Source organism: Lampetra planeri, chromosome 11 (assembly GCF_965212315.1).
Source record: "Lampetra planeri chromosome 11, kcLamPlan1.2.h2, whole genome shotgun sequence".
Classification (NCBI taxonomy): domain Eukaryota; kingdom Metazoa; phylum Chordata; class Hyperoartia; order Petromyzontiformes; family Petromyzontidae; genus Lampetra; species Lampetra planeri.
The window spans coordinates 2,977,558-2,995,507 of NC_136117.1; the positions used below are offsets into that span (position 1 = coordinate 2,977,558).

A 17,950-nucleotide genomic window follows, 5' to 3' on the forward strand; every position below is an offset into this window, starting at 1 on the left:
TATCATCACTGATTCGACATCTTTGATCGAACCAACCAAGCAGGTTTCCTTAAAACCCTCTTCTGCTAGACCACCCAGATTGTATGGCTTACCAAAATTCCGTAATGAAGGGACACCCCTTCATCCTATCGTCTCCACCATTGACTCACCCACCTACAAACTTGCCCGATTTCTGTCTGAAACCTTACAACCATTCACTGATAAGACCACCTCAGCTGTACTCAACTCGGCTCACTTGATATCGTAAATTAAGGACATCTCACTATCTCCAGGTGATTTGCTCGTTAGTTTATGGATATCTACCTAAAACCTGACTCCCACCAACAACCATCCCAGAAGAATTCCCTCATCAAAAGTCTACACCATAGAACTCGATGTATTTCCGACCGTCATCACCTAGCCACTGAACTGGAACACGTACACCAAGCTCTCAAGATGAATGGATATTCAGACTACACAATATGTAAAGCTATAACCCCAACCGTTCGGAAAGAACCATCTGAGGACCCAATAAAAACCATCACCTTGCCATACATAGCAGGGGTCACTAAAAAGATTTCCAAAATCATGAGCAAACAAGATCCAGGTTCGATTTAACACAGTACATAAAATTCGTGATCTGATCCCATCTGTGTAATCCCTGACATGCAATCCCTGACATGCAATACCCCGGCGTCTACAAACTAAGTTGTGTCTGCAGCAGTACTTACATTGGGGAAACTCAGCGACATGTCTCAGACCGTTTCGTGAACATAAGGCAGATCTAAAACACGGCAGGACCAATACATCGGCAGTGGCTGATCATTGTTTTAATGCGATGGACTCACACGAAATTGATTTCTCTAAGACGAAGGTACTTTGGAAGCCCACTAGCTATAAATAAAGATTCGTTCATGAAGCCATCCATATATATAGACACAGACACAATTTCAACCGAGAAGATGAGTACAAACTGAGCAATTATTAGAAGGATGGTATCAACCAGTTTAAATCATAATTGGCGATGATGTTCCCATCCTACCACCTTCCGATGTTAGTTGTGCTTTACTCCCATTTCAAACTTGCGCTTTCACAGGGTTCACACTAGCACAGTCACTTCACACGCCGACCCCTTGGTTGCGGCTCTGCGATCTCCCATTAATATGTTAATCTCTCTTTAACATGCTAATTTTTCAACTGGCAGCCCTTTGATTGGTGGAAAACCAACCACTGTCGGGTTGGCTGCTCATCACTTACATTATTATTCGCTGATGACATTTGGGCTACGCCCATTTCAAACCCCTTATAAACAGTTTGCCTTAGAAGCTAACCCCCCCTTTTCCTGAATACGACCGCTTGTGTTGCGATCGATACGTCGTATTTTTTTGTTATTTTTTGTTATTTTCTTTGAACCTATCTACGTGACTTTACCGAAAGACCCAAGAATATTTAAAATCTTTTTTTTTTCATGGAATCCCAAGATATGTTGACCTTACTTGCATGTGTACATGTCCTCTGCTGTGACTGTTGATTTGGGTTATTAAAAAAACAGGTGCCTGGTTTCTTCACACACGAGGTTAACATTATTGCATGGTTTAGAGCATTACCAATTTGCATTGGTTGCTGTTAGGTCCCATTCAGCCCAATCTGCCAACATGAAAATTTCCCCCTTTTATCTTTGGAATATTTAAAAACACCCAATGATTCTAGGAATGATAAAAGTAATCAACTATAACGTGCCGCATTAGGCTAATCTCGCACCACATTAAATGCAGATTGAGAATACAGGAATACTAGCACTTGCTTTGGCTAATCCGATCACAGTAAACACAGCACTGGTAACGCTGCCCACGGTGCAGCTTGCCCTGCGCCGTACGGTGTTCGTTCGTCTGGCTCTGGAGCAAAACGGACGAGGGAGTGGCGCAGTGAGAGCCTCTCATCTTCTTCCAGACACCCCAATTCCCATTCAGCTCAAATCAATACAACGCACGCAACGCACTTGACCGGAGACAGAAGTGGAAGAAATTTACGGTGGACCATGGGGCGACCGAGTGATGCACTACGCGGCCACAGAGGCCCGTCGTCTCTGGCTCTCTCACCCAGAACACAAAGATTCTCGTGGAAAAATCTGTCAAATGATTACTCAGGTAATTATATCACCCACTTGGGCAGTGTCTTCTCGCATTCGGAAAAGCGGGTGCCGTAGGATTTACCCACGAAACCCACGGAACTGCACAAAGAGATTTGCTTCGCCACGCTCGGGGCAAGCGTGCTGAGTGAAGCCTATTAAAGGCCCGTCCGGCGAAAGAGGTGGACAGCGGTGGCATGCACCACTCCTCGCTCTTGGCTCTCTCCAGTTTTCATTTAAGGCCGAGTCGAGGTCCGGGATAGGTTCAGATATTGCATACGAATGATACTAGAGCGTAGGGTTTTTGTTGGTCGTGCTGCAGGGTTTTCCGTGGCGGAGCAAAACGTCGGACGTCATGCCCAACAATGCAGGGCACAACCCAGAAACACGTTGGAGAGCTCCCCAGCACTGATATGTGGTCAGGAATGATCCCAGGCAATAAGCGTGGCCAAAGCGTGGTGCACTGATTACCGCACCACTTCACGCACAAAGACCCTTGTATAGCCCTTAACAGGGTGTTGGGGCAAGTACTGTTGGCGAGCTCCTATGAAGGCCGGCACGGTGCACCAACCCCACGCCTAGATCGTATTGGACCCAAGCACCGATGTTTAAAACTTGCAGCAAATAATCCTTCAAGGCTGAGTCAACATCATGGAGGGCCCCAGGACCAGTGAAAAATATTCCTCACTGATATTGGTTGTGAGTGAGAATCGAACCGGAGGTCGTTGGGTTCGTATTGCAGTGCGCTGACTGTTACACTCCGCACACGCACAACACAAAAACAAAGATCCCCCGTATGGGGGATCTGTTAGCAAGCACCTATGAAGGCTGCAACGGCACACGAGGGGGTGGGTGGGCCAGCACCACGCCCGATCGCCTTTGTCTCCCCAGTGGCGATGTTTACACATCACACCAGGTTCTCATTCGAGGCTGAGTCGATCTAGGGGAGGCCCAGTATCGGTTCAGCTAATCATCATTGGTGTTGGCCGTGAGCGGGAATCGAACCCGGATCGCCGGATTCATAGCACAGTGCGCTAACCGCTACACTACTGCTCCCACGCACGACACACATGCACACACGCACAACACACACGCACAGACACACACATGTTGCTTGCCACGGTGAATGCGATAATCTGGCGAGAAAAGTGGTGAAAAACCAAGTCACCAATTGAGCAGAAAATGCCCTATTATTTGTGTGATAATTTGCACTATAAACATAAAAGGCGTCGTCTAACATCGTCAATGACTATCTGCTAGCAAGCCCGTGGCCAAATCACCTTGAATAATTAAAAACTTGTCAGTGCTTTAATGGGCGGCACATCCAGCACGAGTTATAAGCTGCTGCAGGGTTACCTCATATGCGCCGAAGAATACGAATTCCTGCAGTCACGAAAGCTTTAAGTCAAGAATTAGACCAATTGCATTCGTGGATGGAGATTCAGTTTCAAACTACCAACGACCAAGTATAATGCGAGAGAGTGAATGGCATGAATAATGCTCAGCATCACGTTACAACATTTTATTATGAAATTTAAAAACATCGGCATCTCTCAATGTTTCCTTTGGCCTGCAATGTCCCGTGGTCTTGATTAAATAAAGGTTTGTGAACTTTAATTGTTTTAATTTAAGCGTACATATAACCCCCCAGGATGGCAAGTCCAGTCACAAATATAGATGCACTGGCCATGTCAAATTTGGAGAGCGCTACTTTTAACGTGCTGAGAGATATGTCCTCCCCTTGAGATAAACCACTGGCTCCCAGACCATTAATGGAGACATAATGGGCACTGCCCAATGCTCAAAAGAACACGAGGCAATTTTGGCCAGATGGTTCAAAGTTTATTTTAATTAATCATCTTAAATCCTTGTTATCAGTCCCAAAGATTTTGTTAAGCATAGTTGGTGATGTTTTAAAAGCGTTTGGTGGGTTTTAAAAAATATATATTTGGCATCGGATGTGATAAAACAAAATGGGCTGTAAAATTACATTGGAATCAACTTAGCGATGCTTATCCAATTATAGTATGTAACGCGGGGCCCCTAAAGTAAGTGCAGGCATGGCACATTAGCCCACAGCAGTGCAATAACACAGAGGATTCTTGCTGCAAAGCATCAGCTCGCTTCAGTGCCACTGGTCACATGCGCTTGGATGATGACAGCTCCAAGACAGGTCCTGGAGGTGTGAGGCAACAGCGCGATGCAGCGACAAGGGACGATTGCAATGTGATGGCAAGGCTCTTTTGGATGTGGGGCTTACAGCCGAGATTTTCTGGCTCGAGACATCGAACTCGGCTCTGTGTTGTGGAAATGTATTATCAGATGGAATGTTCTGTTTACTTGCTCACAGATATCCCTGATTCTACGGTGCTTGTCGTGTGGTCAAACAACACTGTGTGCTGGTGCCATAGCCAATCTGTCCGTAGTGTACCCTGAACATTTTACCGATGCCGAAAGCAGTACGGCAATGCGCCAAGTCAACAAAAGCTGAGATTTTAACTCAGGATCTTGAGAATGAGATTGGGCTAAGCTGCTACACCCCATGCTGATGAGACTCAGAGATGAAAATAAATGTTTGCCTGACGAAGCAAATGCTGCCGAAACGAATACTTCAGAACTACTCATTTTTGATGGGAAAAAATGCTATTTTATTTTGGAGATGAAAGAGACCCTTTCGCAAATTATGTTACATGATCGTGTTGCCTCGAGTTATGTAAGACATTACAAGGATACACAGCAGATGATTGCGGGACATGAAGAAAGATGAGCTTTGAAGTTCCCCAGCTTTTCCTATTATACAACACCAATCAGGCTGACCACATCAGACATATATGTAGTACACATTAGTGTAGATTTAGATCATGAAGTTAAGAGGTCAACACAGCTAAAGCCAGTGATGCCACCACAGTCCATGGCCGGATTTAGGCGTAAGCTAAGAAGCTACAGCTTAGGGCCTCACATTATCAGGAGCCTCTAAATACGAAAAAATATACATGAAGTTTTAAGTTTGACATAAACCGTTATTTTTATTCCGATATGACACATATATACATGCATTCCTCGATTGTGCCTCTTAATCTTGATATAGCTTGAGATGTCATAATCCGGCCCTGCACCATACCTCTCCATCACTTCCTTCTTCCTGTAAGAATCCCACAAATGGTAAACAGTCACCTCCTCTCCTCTGACGTCTCCTTTTAACGATCTCAAAATATCTGGCTCTCCCTTGGTGGCTGACCTGTGGGTGCAACTCTTGAACGAATATGCTTCCGGTTGCTGAACGAAAATATTTGAAGGTCCCACTCATTGCACACAAAGTGCTTGGCACAAATTTACCACAATGCCTTGCTGGTCTCGACAAGGAGCATAAACTATCACGCAAACTCCGATCATCCTCGCAGTGGTTTTTGGCTAGCCATCGAACAAAGACGGTCACCGCATCGTGCACTTTCTGATGCACGTCTGCGGCCGTCTGGAATGCTCTTCCTTCCGATATTAGGAAGTCACTGGAGCAATGTACTTTTAAATTATCAAGATTGAAAACTAATTTCTTCAGAGCTGCTTTTTGTATTTAGTTTGTTGTTCTTGCCCCACACCTCCTATGAGCACGAATGGCTACATATGGTGCGAAATAAGTTAAACATACATACATACAACTCCAAAGCCTGCCTTGAACACCAACCCTCTACCATCCTGTATAATGCATCCCACCCATTTCAACATCTCTTTCAGATGAAATATGCAACACTTTCCTGCTGCATTCGATTCTGATCTCCCAAGTTGTTTACCCTACCCCGTCGTGAAAGTGCAAAGTTTTCACACGCACCGATATGAAAAGGCCAAAACGTAATTCACATAGCAAGCTGTGAAGCCAACAAATGCCAATTCCAGTTTTTCTGAAAACCTAACAACCAAATAGCGACAGGAAGGTAAGCGTAGAGGTTGAAGGGAAATGGTGCATAGAGAGGGTTTCCTCTCCAAATTAGCACTCGTGCTGTTATATTGATTAATCCTGGACCGCGCTGTATGTGAAGGTAGCACAGTGAATGCGCACAAATAAACACGCATCACCAAATCGTTCCCACGGCGCCCACAAGCCCCCGGTCGGTTGCGGCTCCCTTGCAATGGACAGTGCAGCAGCAGGGGCGATGGTGGTAACATTCTGAGATGTTTTAAACGTGAGCGTTGCAGACGAAAGCAAAGACCTCTCGAAGACTCCAAGCAGTGGAAACGCTTTACACTCTCATGAGGGTGTGGTTGGGTGGCTGATGCGGGTGGAGGATTATACAAAATCAGAACACCGAGCAAGTAATGCTTAAGATGCTGGGTTCGAATCGGGGTTCCGGCCGCCATTGAGTAAACTGGGTACTCAAGAGGAGCGAACAATTGGTCTCTACCTGGTCGCCAACGAATGTACACGAGAGCGATCATTGCATTTCGTTTATAATTGAATTTTTGTAAATTCGAGCTTCGAGAATCACAATGTTAGGTTGCACTGCCGTGCAAATGGAGGTGTTCCTTTCTCTGAAACATCGTGACGCACTGCTGTAATTCCAACCGACCCTGCACATGTATTCAGTGCGCGACATGGCACCAGGAGAATAATTGGGTTATAATTGTGAGGGGAACGGAAAAATTCCAACAGCCATCCGGCATCTTGCCGTGCACTTCTCATCGACTTGTTGGTAGTACATTGCCGTTTGGCGTCCTCTGGTCGAGCACCAATTGGGTCGAGGCTCAAAGGAAAGCCGTCCTTTGGTGTGGACCAATCAGTTTCAAGGACAATGCATATATTATCATAGTGTGTTTTTGTTTGCATTTTGACTGCAAGTATTGTGGTTAATGCAGACATGAATCCTCGTAAAAAGGTTTCAGTTTTGTTGTCAGAAAAAAGGGGAAAAACCCTATTATTATTGTTGCTGTTGTTAACGGAAGATTCAGGATACTGCCGAGTGATGTCGCTAGCAGAAGATTAAATTGTAGACATTCGCAATTGTGATCGCATTGTGCTTGTGCTGTACTGTGAGATTATATTATTTACAGTGTAGTCTTAAGTTCTAAGTGTCGTGTTATAGGTGCGACACTTGAGTGATCTGGGTGTACGCCTCACCTAATTTTGTCCTCTAAATTGCCCCACTGCTTCTCTACAATTAACTTAGAATTCAATACAACTCACTAATGCGAACCTCTGTTAAAAGAGGATATTGTTTCTTATATCATACGTAAAATTTAGGAATCTAGATTTGAAGCTTTCGTGACTGCAGGAATTCATACTCTTTAGTTCTTTCGGTAAAGTCACGTAGGTAGAAAAATAATAGATCACGACGTTTCGTACGCCACACAAGCAATCGTCTTCAGGTGAGAGAGAGAGACAGGCTGCTGAAACAAGTCCTTCTATATAGAGCCGAGAGGGGGTGAGGGGGGGTTGCCGCATCGGGCAAGAGGGTGGGGGCTCGTGATTGTGCATAAGCGATTGGGCAATCCAAAGATGGGAACCGATATAGGGGGGGAAGGGAGGATGACCTCCACGACGACGAGCTGAGGAGGTGGCCATTGTATTGTATATGTACGCACACACACACACGAAGTAAGTCTACGTATTACACGCATAGAGTTTTAATATCACCCTGTATTTCTAAGTTTCCCTTTATTCTGATCGGTCGAGTCGTGGAAGATGTCAATGCATGCCTCGTCGTAGAAGGCACCCACGGGAGTACTAACGGAGCTATGCACATTTAAATCTCGATGGAAAACTAGTTTCTTTAGAACTGCTTCTTGTGTTTGGTTTGTTGTCCTTTCCTCGAACTTCCGAAAAGCACGGTTGGCTACATACAGTGGTGCAAAAGAAGTTCAGCATACAGTTAGTTATCCTAGAACACCGCGTGTTGTTTCACATCCGCGAATTGGATGTAACGCGATTGAGTGAACGGATCCACGTCGCGTGAGTAAGAATAAGCGGTCGTATGGCTGCCTCGGCGTAGCATCGCACAAGGCGGGATGCTGCTGGATGCTTCTAGATGCTACCCACATGCATCAGTCTTTGCTCAGCCTGCGTACACATCTCACGTGTTATATCAGACTGTGCTTTACCCTTATATTATATCTTCTTCCAGGTGTTTGTCCCACTCATGTGGGGTCCGCTGTCCTTGCCAATCTTCTCCACGCTGCCCTTCCCTGCGCCATCTCTCATTCCGCTCCTCGGGCCACCATGTCCGATCGCACCACATCGCCCCACCTCTTTTTCTGCCTTCCTCTTGAACTCTTTCCTTCCAATCTTGATTTGAAGCTTTCGTGACTGCAAGAATCCATACTCTTTGGTTCTTTCGGTAAAGTCACGTAGGTATAAAATAAAACAAATCACGACGTTTCGGGCACAACACAAGTGTCCATCATCAGGTGGGAAAGCATGGTCTGCTGCTGAGGCAGACTGTCTGACCCACATAATTTTCATGCTGTCTCTCCACATGACCGAACCACACCAATCTTTTTCTCTCTCATATTATCTGTGATATCTATCACCTTGAGTCTTCCTCTCACTTCTTCATTTCTCGACCTGTCCTTCCTTGTTAAACCCAACATCCACCGCAACATCCTCATCTCTGTGACTGCCACAGCTTAGTCCTCCCTTTGTCTTGTGCCCCAGCACACTTTTCCCTTCATCCAAACTGGGACCCTCTTATCGCACACCACACCAGTCATCTCCCGCCATTTCAGCCATCCAGTCCTTGTTCTTATTCTCTATATTATTTATTATAACGCGATTTTTCCATAACGCGGTGTTCCTCAAGAACGGAACTACCGCATTGTAGGAGAACAGACTCTACATACACAAGTACCACCGACTCCTGCTGCAAACATCCTGAAGAGTCTCTCTGCCCTGTCTGGAGTTGAAGTTGATTCTGTTTAGCCAGGCAGTGAAAACTCAAGAGATCAGGATGTAATTTTTGGATAAAAATTGCACAAAAAAACTAAACGCAACTATATCACGTGATGAGGAATTTAAAATATTGCAAACATAATACTCACTCAGAGCCTACATGGACGACATTACAACATTGACCACCACTGTCCCATGCACCAGGAGACTGCTCAGAAAACTCGAGGAGAACATCAGCTGGGCCCGTATGAAGATTAAACCATCCAAGTCACGCAGCATCTCGATTGTGAAGGGAGTACTCTGTGACCTGAAATTCTTCATCGGAGATGACCAAATCCCAACAGTGTCTGAGCAGCCGGTAAAAAGCCTTGGAAGGTGGTATGATGCAAGCCTGAAGGACAAAGACCAGGTGCAACAGCTGCGCAAAGACATCAGTAGTAGCCTACAGTCCATCGACAACACCCAGCTACCTGGAAAGTTAAAGGCCTGGTGTCTGCAGTTTGGTCTCCTACCCCGGGTGTTGTGGCCCCTAGCAGTGTATGAGGTTCCAATCTCATTAGTGGAGAAGATGGAAAGATGAGTCACGAGCTACTTAAAGAAGTGGCTCGGAGTTCCACGATGCCTTACCACCATAGGCCTCTATGGAGATGGTGTCCTCAAGCTGCCCCTCACCAGTCTAACCGAGGAATTCAAGTGTGCAAAAACCAGACTCCAGATGACACTGAATGAATTTCGAGACCCAGTGGTGAGCAACAACGCGCCGACCTTGGCAACTGGGCGCAAATGGAGGCCAGGAAAAGCAGTCCAGGAGGCAACAGCAGCCCTCAGACATGCTGACATTGTGGGTCATGTTCAGCAAGAAAGAGGAGGCCTTGGGCTAACTAGCCGTGCTGCTTGGAGTAAGGCCACTGCACCAGAGCGGCGGAAGATGGTAGTGCAGGAAGTACGCCATCAGGAGGAGGCTGCAAGGTGGGCCAAGGCAGTCTCTCTTGCCAAACAGGGACAGTGGACTCGATGGGACAGTGTGGAGAAGAGGAAGATCAGCTGGAAGGATCTGTGGGCCATGAAAGCGAGGCGGTTGAGCTTTTCCCTCAGAGCAACATATGACGTCCTTCCAACACCAGTTAATCTTCACCAATGGTATGGTGAAGATCCGGACTGTGCCCTCTGTTCCATGCCAGCCAACCTCAGGCACATTCTCACAGGGTGTAAAACAAGCCTCACCCAAGGACGCTACACTTGGCGTCACAACCAAGTCATTAAAAACCTTGCGTCCGCCCTGGAGGACAAGCGAGCTGCCACCAACTCCCTACCACCCCCAGCAGCATCACACCCCTTACGAACGACCTTTGTCCGCGAAGGGGCTAAACCACCGAAGAGCAGCTCTACACCAATAGAGCGAGACCAGCTGCACTTGGCCCGCGACTGGAAAATGCTAGCTGACATTGGCCGGCAACTTGTGTTTCCTCCGGAGATCGCAACCACCACCCTAAGACCTGACATGGTGCTCTGGTCCCGTTCGCTCAAGAAGATCTTCATCATTGAGCTCACAGTACCCTGGGAGGACTCAGTAGATGAGGCTTATGAGCGAAAACATCTGCGCTATGCCGATCTAGCTGCCGAAGCACGGCATCATGGCTGGAACACAGAAGTCCGACCAGTGGAGGTGGGCTGCAGAGGTTTTGTGGCAACATCTACAACCAGACTGCTTAGAGACCTGGGAATTAAGGGCCAGAGCCAGCGTTCGGCAATCAGAGCTGTATCGGAGGCGGCAGAAGGCAGCAGTCAGTGGCTCTGGATGAAGAGGAAAGACCTCAGCTGGGCCCCAAAGTGAGAGGGCCAGGAGGTATGCAGTCAACAATGCTTGACTCAGGGAGGAGGATGCCCCTGCCATGCATAGTCCCATGGGATGTTGGCTATCAACAACAAGGCAACTCCTATGACTAATTGGGAATGGGACGCAAGCGTAGGATTGATCACCCTGTCGCTGGCCGCCTTTGGGGAGGGTGTATAGTATGAAACGCCGAAACACCCTAGGAACCAAAGGTTCACTACTGACGATGCGCTCCCCAAATTTCACCAGGCTCACTGTTCATGAACTCTTGGAAGTGCTTGCACAAAGGATAGTAACATCTCATCCTGTGTTCTTTGGAATCTCCGCAGCCCAAATCAGCTCCGGGAAGATTTATCTCCAGATTAAACACGACACAAAGGACAAAACTAAGCTATAAAAACACGACAAATTGCACAAATATAGGGTGACTATCGTGCAATGTACGTAAACAGACGACGATATATGATGTCAATTGCAATTGGGGTTGTGATACAGAATCGACAATGTATAATCAAATTTGGATTGAGATGGAAGAGTGCTCTCGCCAGCTGTCTCTGCTCCGGCTGTAATTAGCGCGCCCTACCTTCTCTGTGGAACTCCTAGTAGTCGTTTTGGTGCGTGAGTCGAGAGGATTTCTGTCTTCCGCTCACCAACTGTAGACATCCCCTTCCCCCACCTTTCTCATCTTACTCCTTGTAGCACCAATGAGCGCTGCGCATCTGCAACAAGCAGAAGCCAAAGCCCTTGCTCTTGGACACTTCAACACCCTGATCAGTTCACAACTGCTGCAGGAAAGCTACTGTACACCACTGATAAGTTGATTGTTGGCTGCAAAGTCGATTTTTTTTTCCAGTTGGGAACCATGATTAAAACTGCGGTACTCACCTACTGCTAAATCGCATTTCGGATCAACCCAGTACTCCATGAGATGTTCTTGATGCAGTGTCGAAGCTCCATAAAAAGTTGAAAGCACTTCTCCAGTTGGTAACTCTCAGCATTATCTCACAGCGGTCAAACACCTCTCTCCTTTAGGTGTATCATTCACGCAGCAACATGCTCCATTTTCCATGACAATGGACACTGAACAAGGAAGCCCTTCGTGATGTATCATTTCCCGCACCGCTTCTTATGCAACTAACAGTGCATTAGTGTGCCTTGGTCGTCGGTGGTGAGATGTTAACTCCCTCACCTGGTATACAGGAAGTCGTGGGATCGATCCTTACCCTGATGCCTGTATATTTGGGGTTTGCTTGTTCTCTCCGTGGTGGCGTGGATTTTTCTTCGGGTCCTCCGATTTTTTCCTCCATATTTAGAATCGACGTGCGTCCAGAGTATATGGCTGCTATACATTTCCACGTAATAATAAGCCACTTCGTTGAGCTATTATTTGCGGCCAGTTCACTTTTAAAAAGAGCTGTATAGCTCAATGGGCCTTACCTGGTAAAATAAAAATCGTAAAAAAAATTTCTATCCAGTTTTTAACAGTTTTGTAAAATGTAACCTTCCACTGTGGTTGAAGTGCAGCTGTCAAGGGGCCATCTCCTGGAAACAGAGGGGCTGCAAGAGATTGTGCCGTTGGGATCTCCCCTTGCATCTCATGCCAACTACAAAATCACGAGGAACACACGTTAAATATTCAGTGGAAGTGGCAACTGTTCCGTCAAAATAAAGAAGCAAGACTTAACTTGCCATTCATCTTTCCAATCAGTGCTCATCATCCCGTGTGGTTATTTGTAAAAAAAAAAGCCTCTGGAAACTTCCGAATGAAGTTATTTCTTCTCTTTATAAATTACTGGGTAACTTTTGCTCGCAATGTCATTCATTCTTTGGCTGATGATATCACTATTTCATTAATTCATCATCATCGCGATCCATGGGAAGATTGCCCGTAGTAGGTGTCGACTGCACATTTCGTCATTTATGTCCACTATCTTCTGTCTTGTGCCAATATACTCAAGTAGTCAGTTTAACACGTAGGCTTTCGCGACCAATATTATTCATAATAGAGGTTTTTGGGTTAGATCATGTAAATATAAATGTGTCGTTAAACCTGACACCACCCGACACAGCGAAGTAGTAAGGTTAATCGCTTAAAGAAAACATGCAATTAGTAAGAATAACCTTACTAATTGGCTGTGTCGGGTGGTGGCGGGTTTAACGACGCATTCATATTTGCGCGCACTAACCCAGAAACCTCTATTATTGGATGCTCAAGTAGTGGCAGCATCTTTCTGGCACCAATCGTTTGTGTCGTCATCAAGCCATTCGCTGTTCGTCTTCTGTGGTCGACATGCACATTGGATTATTTTCATCCATTTTTTCTTCGCGGCCAAAGTCTTGGCACCACCCTTTTGCCCGACCCTCCTACTTTTCATCCAAACTTGGAACTGGGCTCAGATAGCCACTGGATTGTGGACGCCCCAAGCAGGAGTTATTTCATTCAATAAAATACTTTTTTTGGGTTAGATCGAGTAAATATGAATGTGTCATTAAACCCGCCACCTCCCAAAACAGCCAATTAGTAAGGTTTGTCACATAAACAAAACATGCCAATTAGTTACTAGTTCAGCACACTAGTGTGTTGGAGAGTAAACCCACAACGTTTACAATTTGAGGACTGTGACGTTTAACCGGTAATTACAACCAGCATCATCAGGCGACAGCCAGAGTTGTGGAGGAATCCTCCTGTTTCGGTTAAATAGAGGGGATAAATGTGATGCCATCACTTGTGATCCAATCAGCTGTGACTACCAGAGGGGTGGGAGGGGGTTAATGTATTCATATAAATGACAATGGACATCCATTAACGGTTAGGTTATTATTCTTTCATTCCTCGCCTAAATTCGAATCACGAGCAGACAGCGACAGATTTTCAGCTATTCCAAGACGCTCCTGAAACGTCCCCTTTAATCACGATAACTTGAGCACGATCCTTTGCCAAACATCTGGTCACTTTCATTTCAAATAAAGCCCAATCGATGCTATTATCATGTAATGCCATCAAAGCTTTCGTTCTTCCAATCATATTAACAATTGCACCCATATTAAATCCATTCATCTTCCTGACACAACGATTTCACCCGATGCATCATAGAATGGTTAAATTCGTATGTTTTTATAAAAGAGATGTATTAGAAGATTGGGTTGCTCTTGTGCGACAAAGCCTTCCTCGCCTCTGACGAGTCACTACTGCAGTGCAAAGCACGTGTTCTGCCAAGACTGGGATACTCCTGCCACGTGCTGGTTGGAAGGAACTCTGTGTCCCTGCCTGGTTCCTCAACAGAATTCAACATGAAGCTGTGCGGTGGACCGTGCTGCTCGTTGACTCTCTCCATCCACCCACCACTGTCATGTTCGCACCTCCGATTTGCACGGTTAGCTACGTACGGTGCTAAAGAAGTTACTTCCATGATGGACAGTTTTCACAGACTTCATTCCTTCAAACCTCCACCAATATTGAGGACTCATTCTAATCGCTTCACCGTTTCCTCTCACGATAAACATTTTGCTTTTCAACACTCCGGTAGTCTTAAAAACCATATCAGAACTGGCCATTTTTGCCCATGATGTGACAACTTGATTTGATTGGCTCTGTCCGGTGGTGGAGGGTTCTAGTAAAACAACTGGTAATCTACCGACACGATCTAACTTCAAATAAACTATTAAACAATCATAATGATATTTATCATGAAAGCCGACATATAAAATAAACCTTCATATTATAGGGCAATGTTTCTGTTCCTCCTTTCCTTGCCCTGCTCAACTTTGGAACATCCCTCCCTACATCTATTTTCACGAGTTCATAAGTTATTTCAGGGAACGTGTTACTGTATGCTCCGGCTGTATTTTACAGAAAACTTTGGGGATCTGGAGAATCCATTGTTGTTTAAAATACCTAATTAAATCTAGTACAGTATTCTTCACTAATTTTCAGTGGAGGTCCACTTTTGCTGATAACACATAATCAGTGCGAGGGCCGCCACACATTTGAAACCATTGGAGTTTGACAGCAGCGCGATGATGATAGGGGGTGTTTTCGCCATTTGTGTATTGTGGGAGGCCGCACGTCAGGGGCCGCACGAAAGGTCACCAGGGGCCGCCAGTGGCCCGCGGGCCTTGCGATGAAGTAGACTGCTCTCGTAGATCAGAATCGTCTAACCAGTAGATGACCCTCCGTCAAAATACATTATCCTCAAGAAGATGTGTTTTCATCGAGTTGTTCATGATAATCTTCTAAAATATGTCTGTCACCATTATAAAAAAAAACAGCGCTCTGCAGAATCTTACTTTCCGAAGCATCTCATAAACCATAAGAATGTGGTAGTCCTTATCTGCAACACTGTCATGAATGCTAATAGTTGCTGGGCATGTTGCATTACAGGCCTTTGCGTCCGCCCGTGTCCAGTAAACATTAAAAAAAAACTTGTGCCTTGGTGTAATTTGCAATCCATAATGAGGAATCCGCACGGAACTTTCACAAGTCTCGAGCGCCTGCACTCAACCTCCGGTTTCCTAATATATCCTAAGAGCCCCGCAATATTACAGCAGTGTCGACTCCCAGAGGAAAGATTCAAGCAAACTGCCTCACAACCGTGACAATTTAATTCGCAGTGGCTAAGGGGGGGGGGGGCATGGAAACAAGCCCTGGGAGATTTGCTGTGCGCTGCTGCAATGCCATTATTGTCTCCCACATTATTTGTGGGTGGGGGTTGAGTGGTGGTGCACTGGTTAGCATACTGCATATACAGTACACCCGGTGACCTGAGTTTCATTCCGGTCCAAGGTTACCGGTGGCAAGTGGTACTGAGTGGCGCTCGGCCCCTCCTCTCTTCACACAAATCCGCATTGACCAGTGTGGTGAAGTATGGTCAAACACACAGCAGTGAATTAACAATGGGCTGTCAGCTACTATTGATATTAATGAGAATAGGTTTTACCCTTTTTGGCAATAAAACAGGTGCTAAGATGTTCAAACAGCAAATAGAAACCTTTTGCAAGGAAACAAAAATATCCCCTAATATACTATTGCTATGTTTCATGGGTGTCTGCATGTGCCCACACATAACATTACTATTCTTATTTTACCAGGTAAGGCCCACTGAGCTATACAGCCCTTTTCAGAAGCAACCTGGCCACAAATGATAGCCAAACGAAGTGGCTTATCACGTGGAAATGTGTAGCAGCCAAATACTCTGAACGCATGATGTTGATTCTAAATGTGAAGGTAAAAACCAGAGGACCTGGAGAAAAATCCATTCGACAATGGGGAGAACATGCAAACTCCAAGTATAGAGGCATCAGGATCGGGATTGAACCCACGACCTCCTGTTTACCAGGCGAGGTAGTAAACATCTCGCCACTGTGGCGAGATGTTAATATACTAACAGTCAACTAGGCCACACCTTGTTGATGAGGCTTTATGAAGTGAAAACTGTTCTAAGGCTGTATTGTCAAAAATATATGCTCATGTACAATGTTATACTGGAAGGCCATTATGATAATTGAAGGTTATTCAGAAATGATCTGTTTCTCCATGTTTACATCAGAATTAAGGATGGCATTCCCTCTCAGGTAGCACTCCCAAGGCAGCTGTGTAAATTCCACATTCCTCCAGCTGGGCCAGTCTCTCCATATGACAACCACTGTCGATTTCCCACAAAGTGGTTCCCGTTTAATCGACCCCGTCAAAAAATTGGCAACCGAGGCCTTTGAAACCGTGAGCCTGATTTGCTCTACCAGCAGGGTCAACTGGCTGGACATCGCAGACTATAACGAGGCTCCCCAACCCACCCCTTTACACAGAGTGACACTCGCACCCACCAGAGGAGCGGGGCATTCCCACCGCTCCCTCAGGGCGCCCCAGCAAAGGCGAGTGCCACCACCCCCCACTGGTCATTAAAGAAAGGGAGACGCTCTGACCTTGACGTACAGGGAGGGAAAAAAACCTCATGCCGCCGTGGTCTGATATAACACGTGTGTGCGTGCTATTGCCTCGTATGAATTACAGCCGAAATCACGTCAATCCGGCAATAAACCAAATATTTTCTACAATTAAGGACAGGGGAAAGAAACAATGATGAGCCCTGACAATGTGACTGCACAGCACCCGGCTCAAGCGCACGACGAAGGCCTCGCGTGCGCGACAGCTTCATGGCGACCGCTAAGAGGGTTCGGCAAATGTTGAAAGCGAGCAGTCCTCACGTTGTTCTCTGTCCCCACATCTTGTTCTCTTTTCTTTCAATTTGAAACAAATCATCATCAAAAACAATATGACGGAAAACCATGGAAAGCGAGCCGGTTACACCGAGGAGCGGCAGAGCCAGGATGTCGAACCGATTGATTCACCTCATTCGGTTTTGGTAACTCACCCTCCGAGTAATCGGCTTTTACGGGTCTGTTCCAGTTAACCAATGGAAACAAACTCTGTGTGTGTATGTGTATCTCTCTGTGTCTCCATCCCTGTGTCCCAGTGTCTGTCTCGAAATATGTGTGTCTCTGTGCCTGTGTCCCACTGCTTTGTACCCCAGAATGCACAGTTGGACTTTGAGTGAACTTCAAGTTACCATGGCCTTTAATGAGGGACAGTGGCAGGACAGCCGATGATAGGTTAGCACGGTGGGCTATGTATGGCGCGAAATAAGTTCAACATACATACATTCATGGATGTAAACTGATTAAAACTGGGAACCCAAATCTGGAATCACCATTTTCTTTGCGAAGCGTCGTATGCATGTAGGTTGAACTTCTTTCACACCGTATGTAGCCAACCGTGCTAATCGGAGGTGTATCACTGCTTACCGGTTCCAGTGTTAAGTTCGGGTAACATCCCCGAGAAGGGCACTCACCGGGCGGGGGCAGGGGGTACTCCACCTCGAGCAGGGCGCGCTCCCCGATGCTGCGCAGGAGACTCACGATCTCCTCGTGCCGCAGCCGGGACACGTGGATCCCGTTCACCGAGTGCAGGTAGTCGCCCACGCACAGCTGGTCGCTCCTGGTCGCAGAGGGACACGGCGCAACATTAACGAGCTGCTCTGTGTACCATGAACAATGATCCCCTCCCCGTATAGCGGCGATGTTTACACAACACACCAGGTACTCGTTTTAGGCTGGGTCGACCTAGGGGAGGCCATGA

General features: G+C 46.2%; 1 protein-coding gene across 2 annotated transcripts in view; it reads right to left on the reverse strand.

Moving 5' to 3' along the window:
• LOC144721212 (glutamate receptor-interacting protein 1-like) overlaps positions 1–17,950 on the reverse strand; it is a 338,853-nt gene that overhangs the window by 142,708 nt on the left and 178,195 nt on the right. For both annotated transcript variants that reach the window (XM_078598644.1, XM_078598645.1), the window contains one exon: positions 17,664–17,809. In XM_078598644.1, coding sequence (XP_078454770.1) covers positions 17,664–17,809 — 146 coding nt within the window. The remainder of the gene's footprint in view (positions 1–17,663; positions 17,810–17,950) is intronic.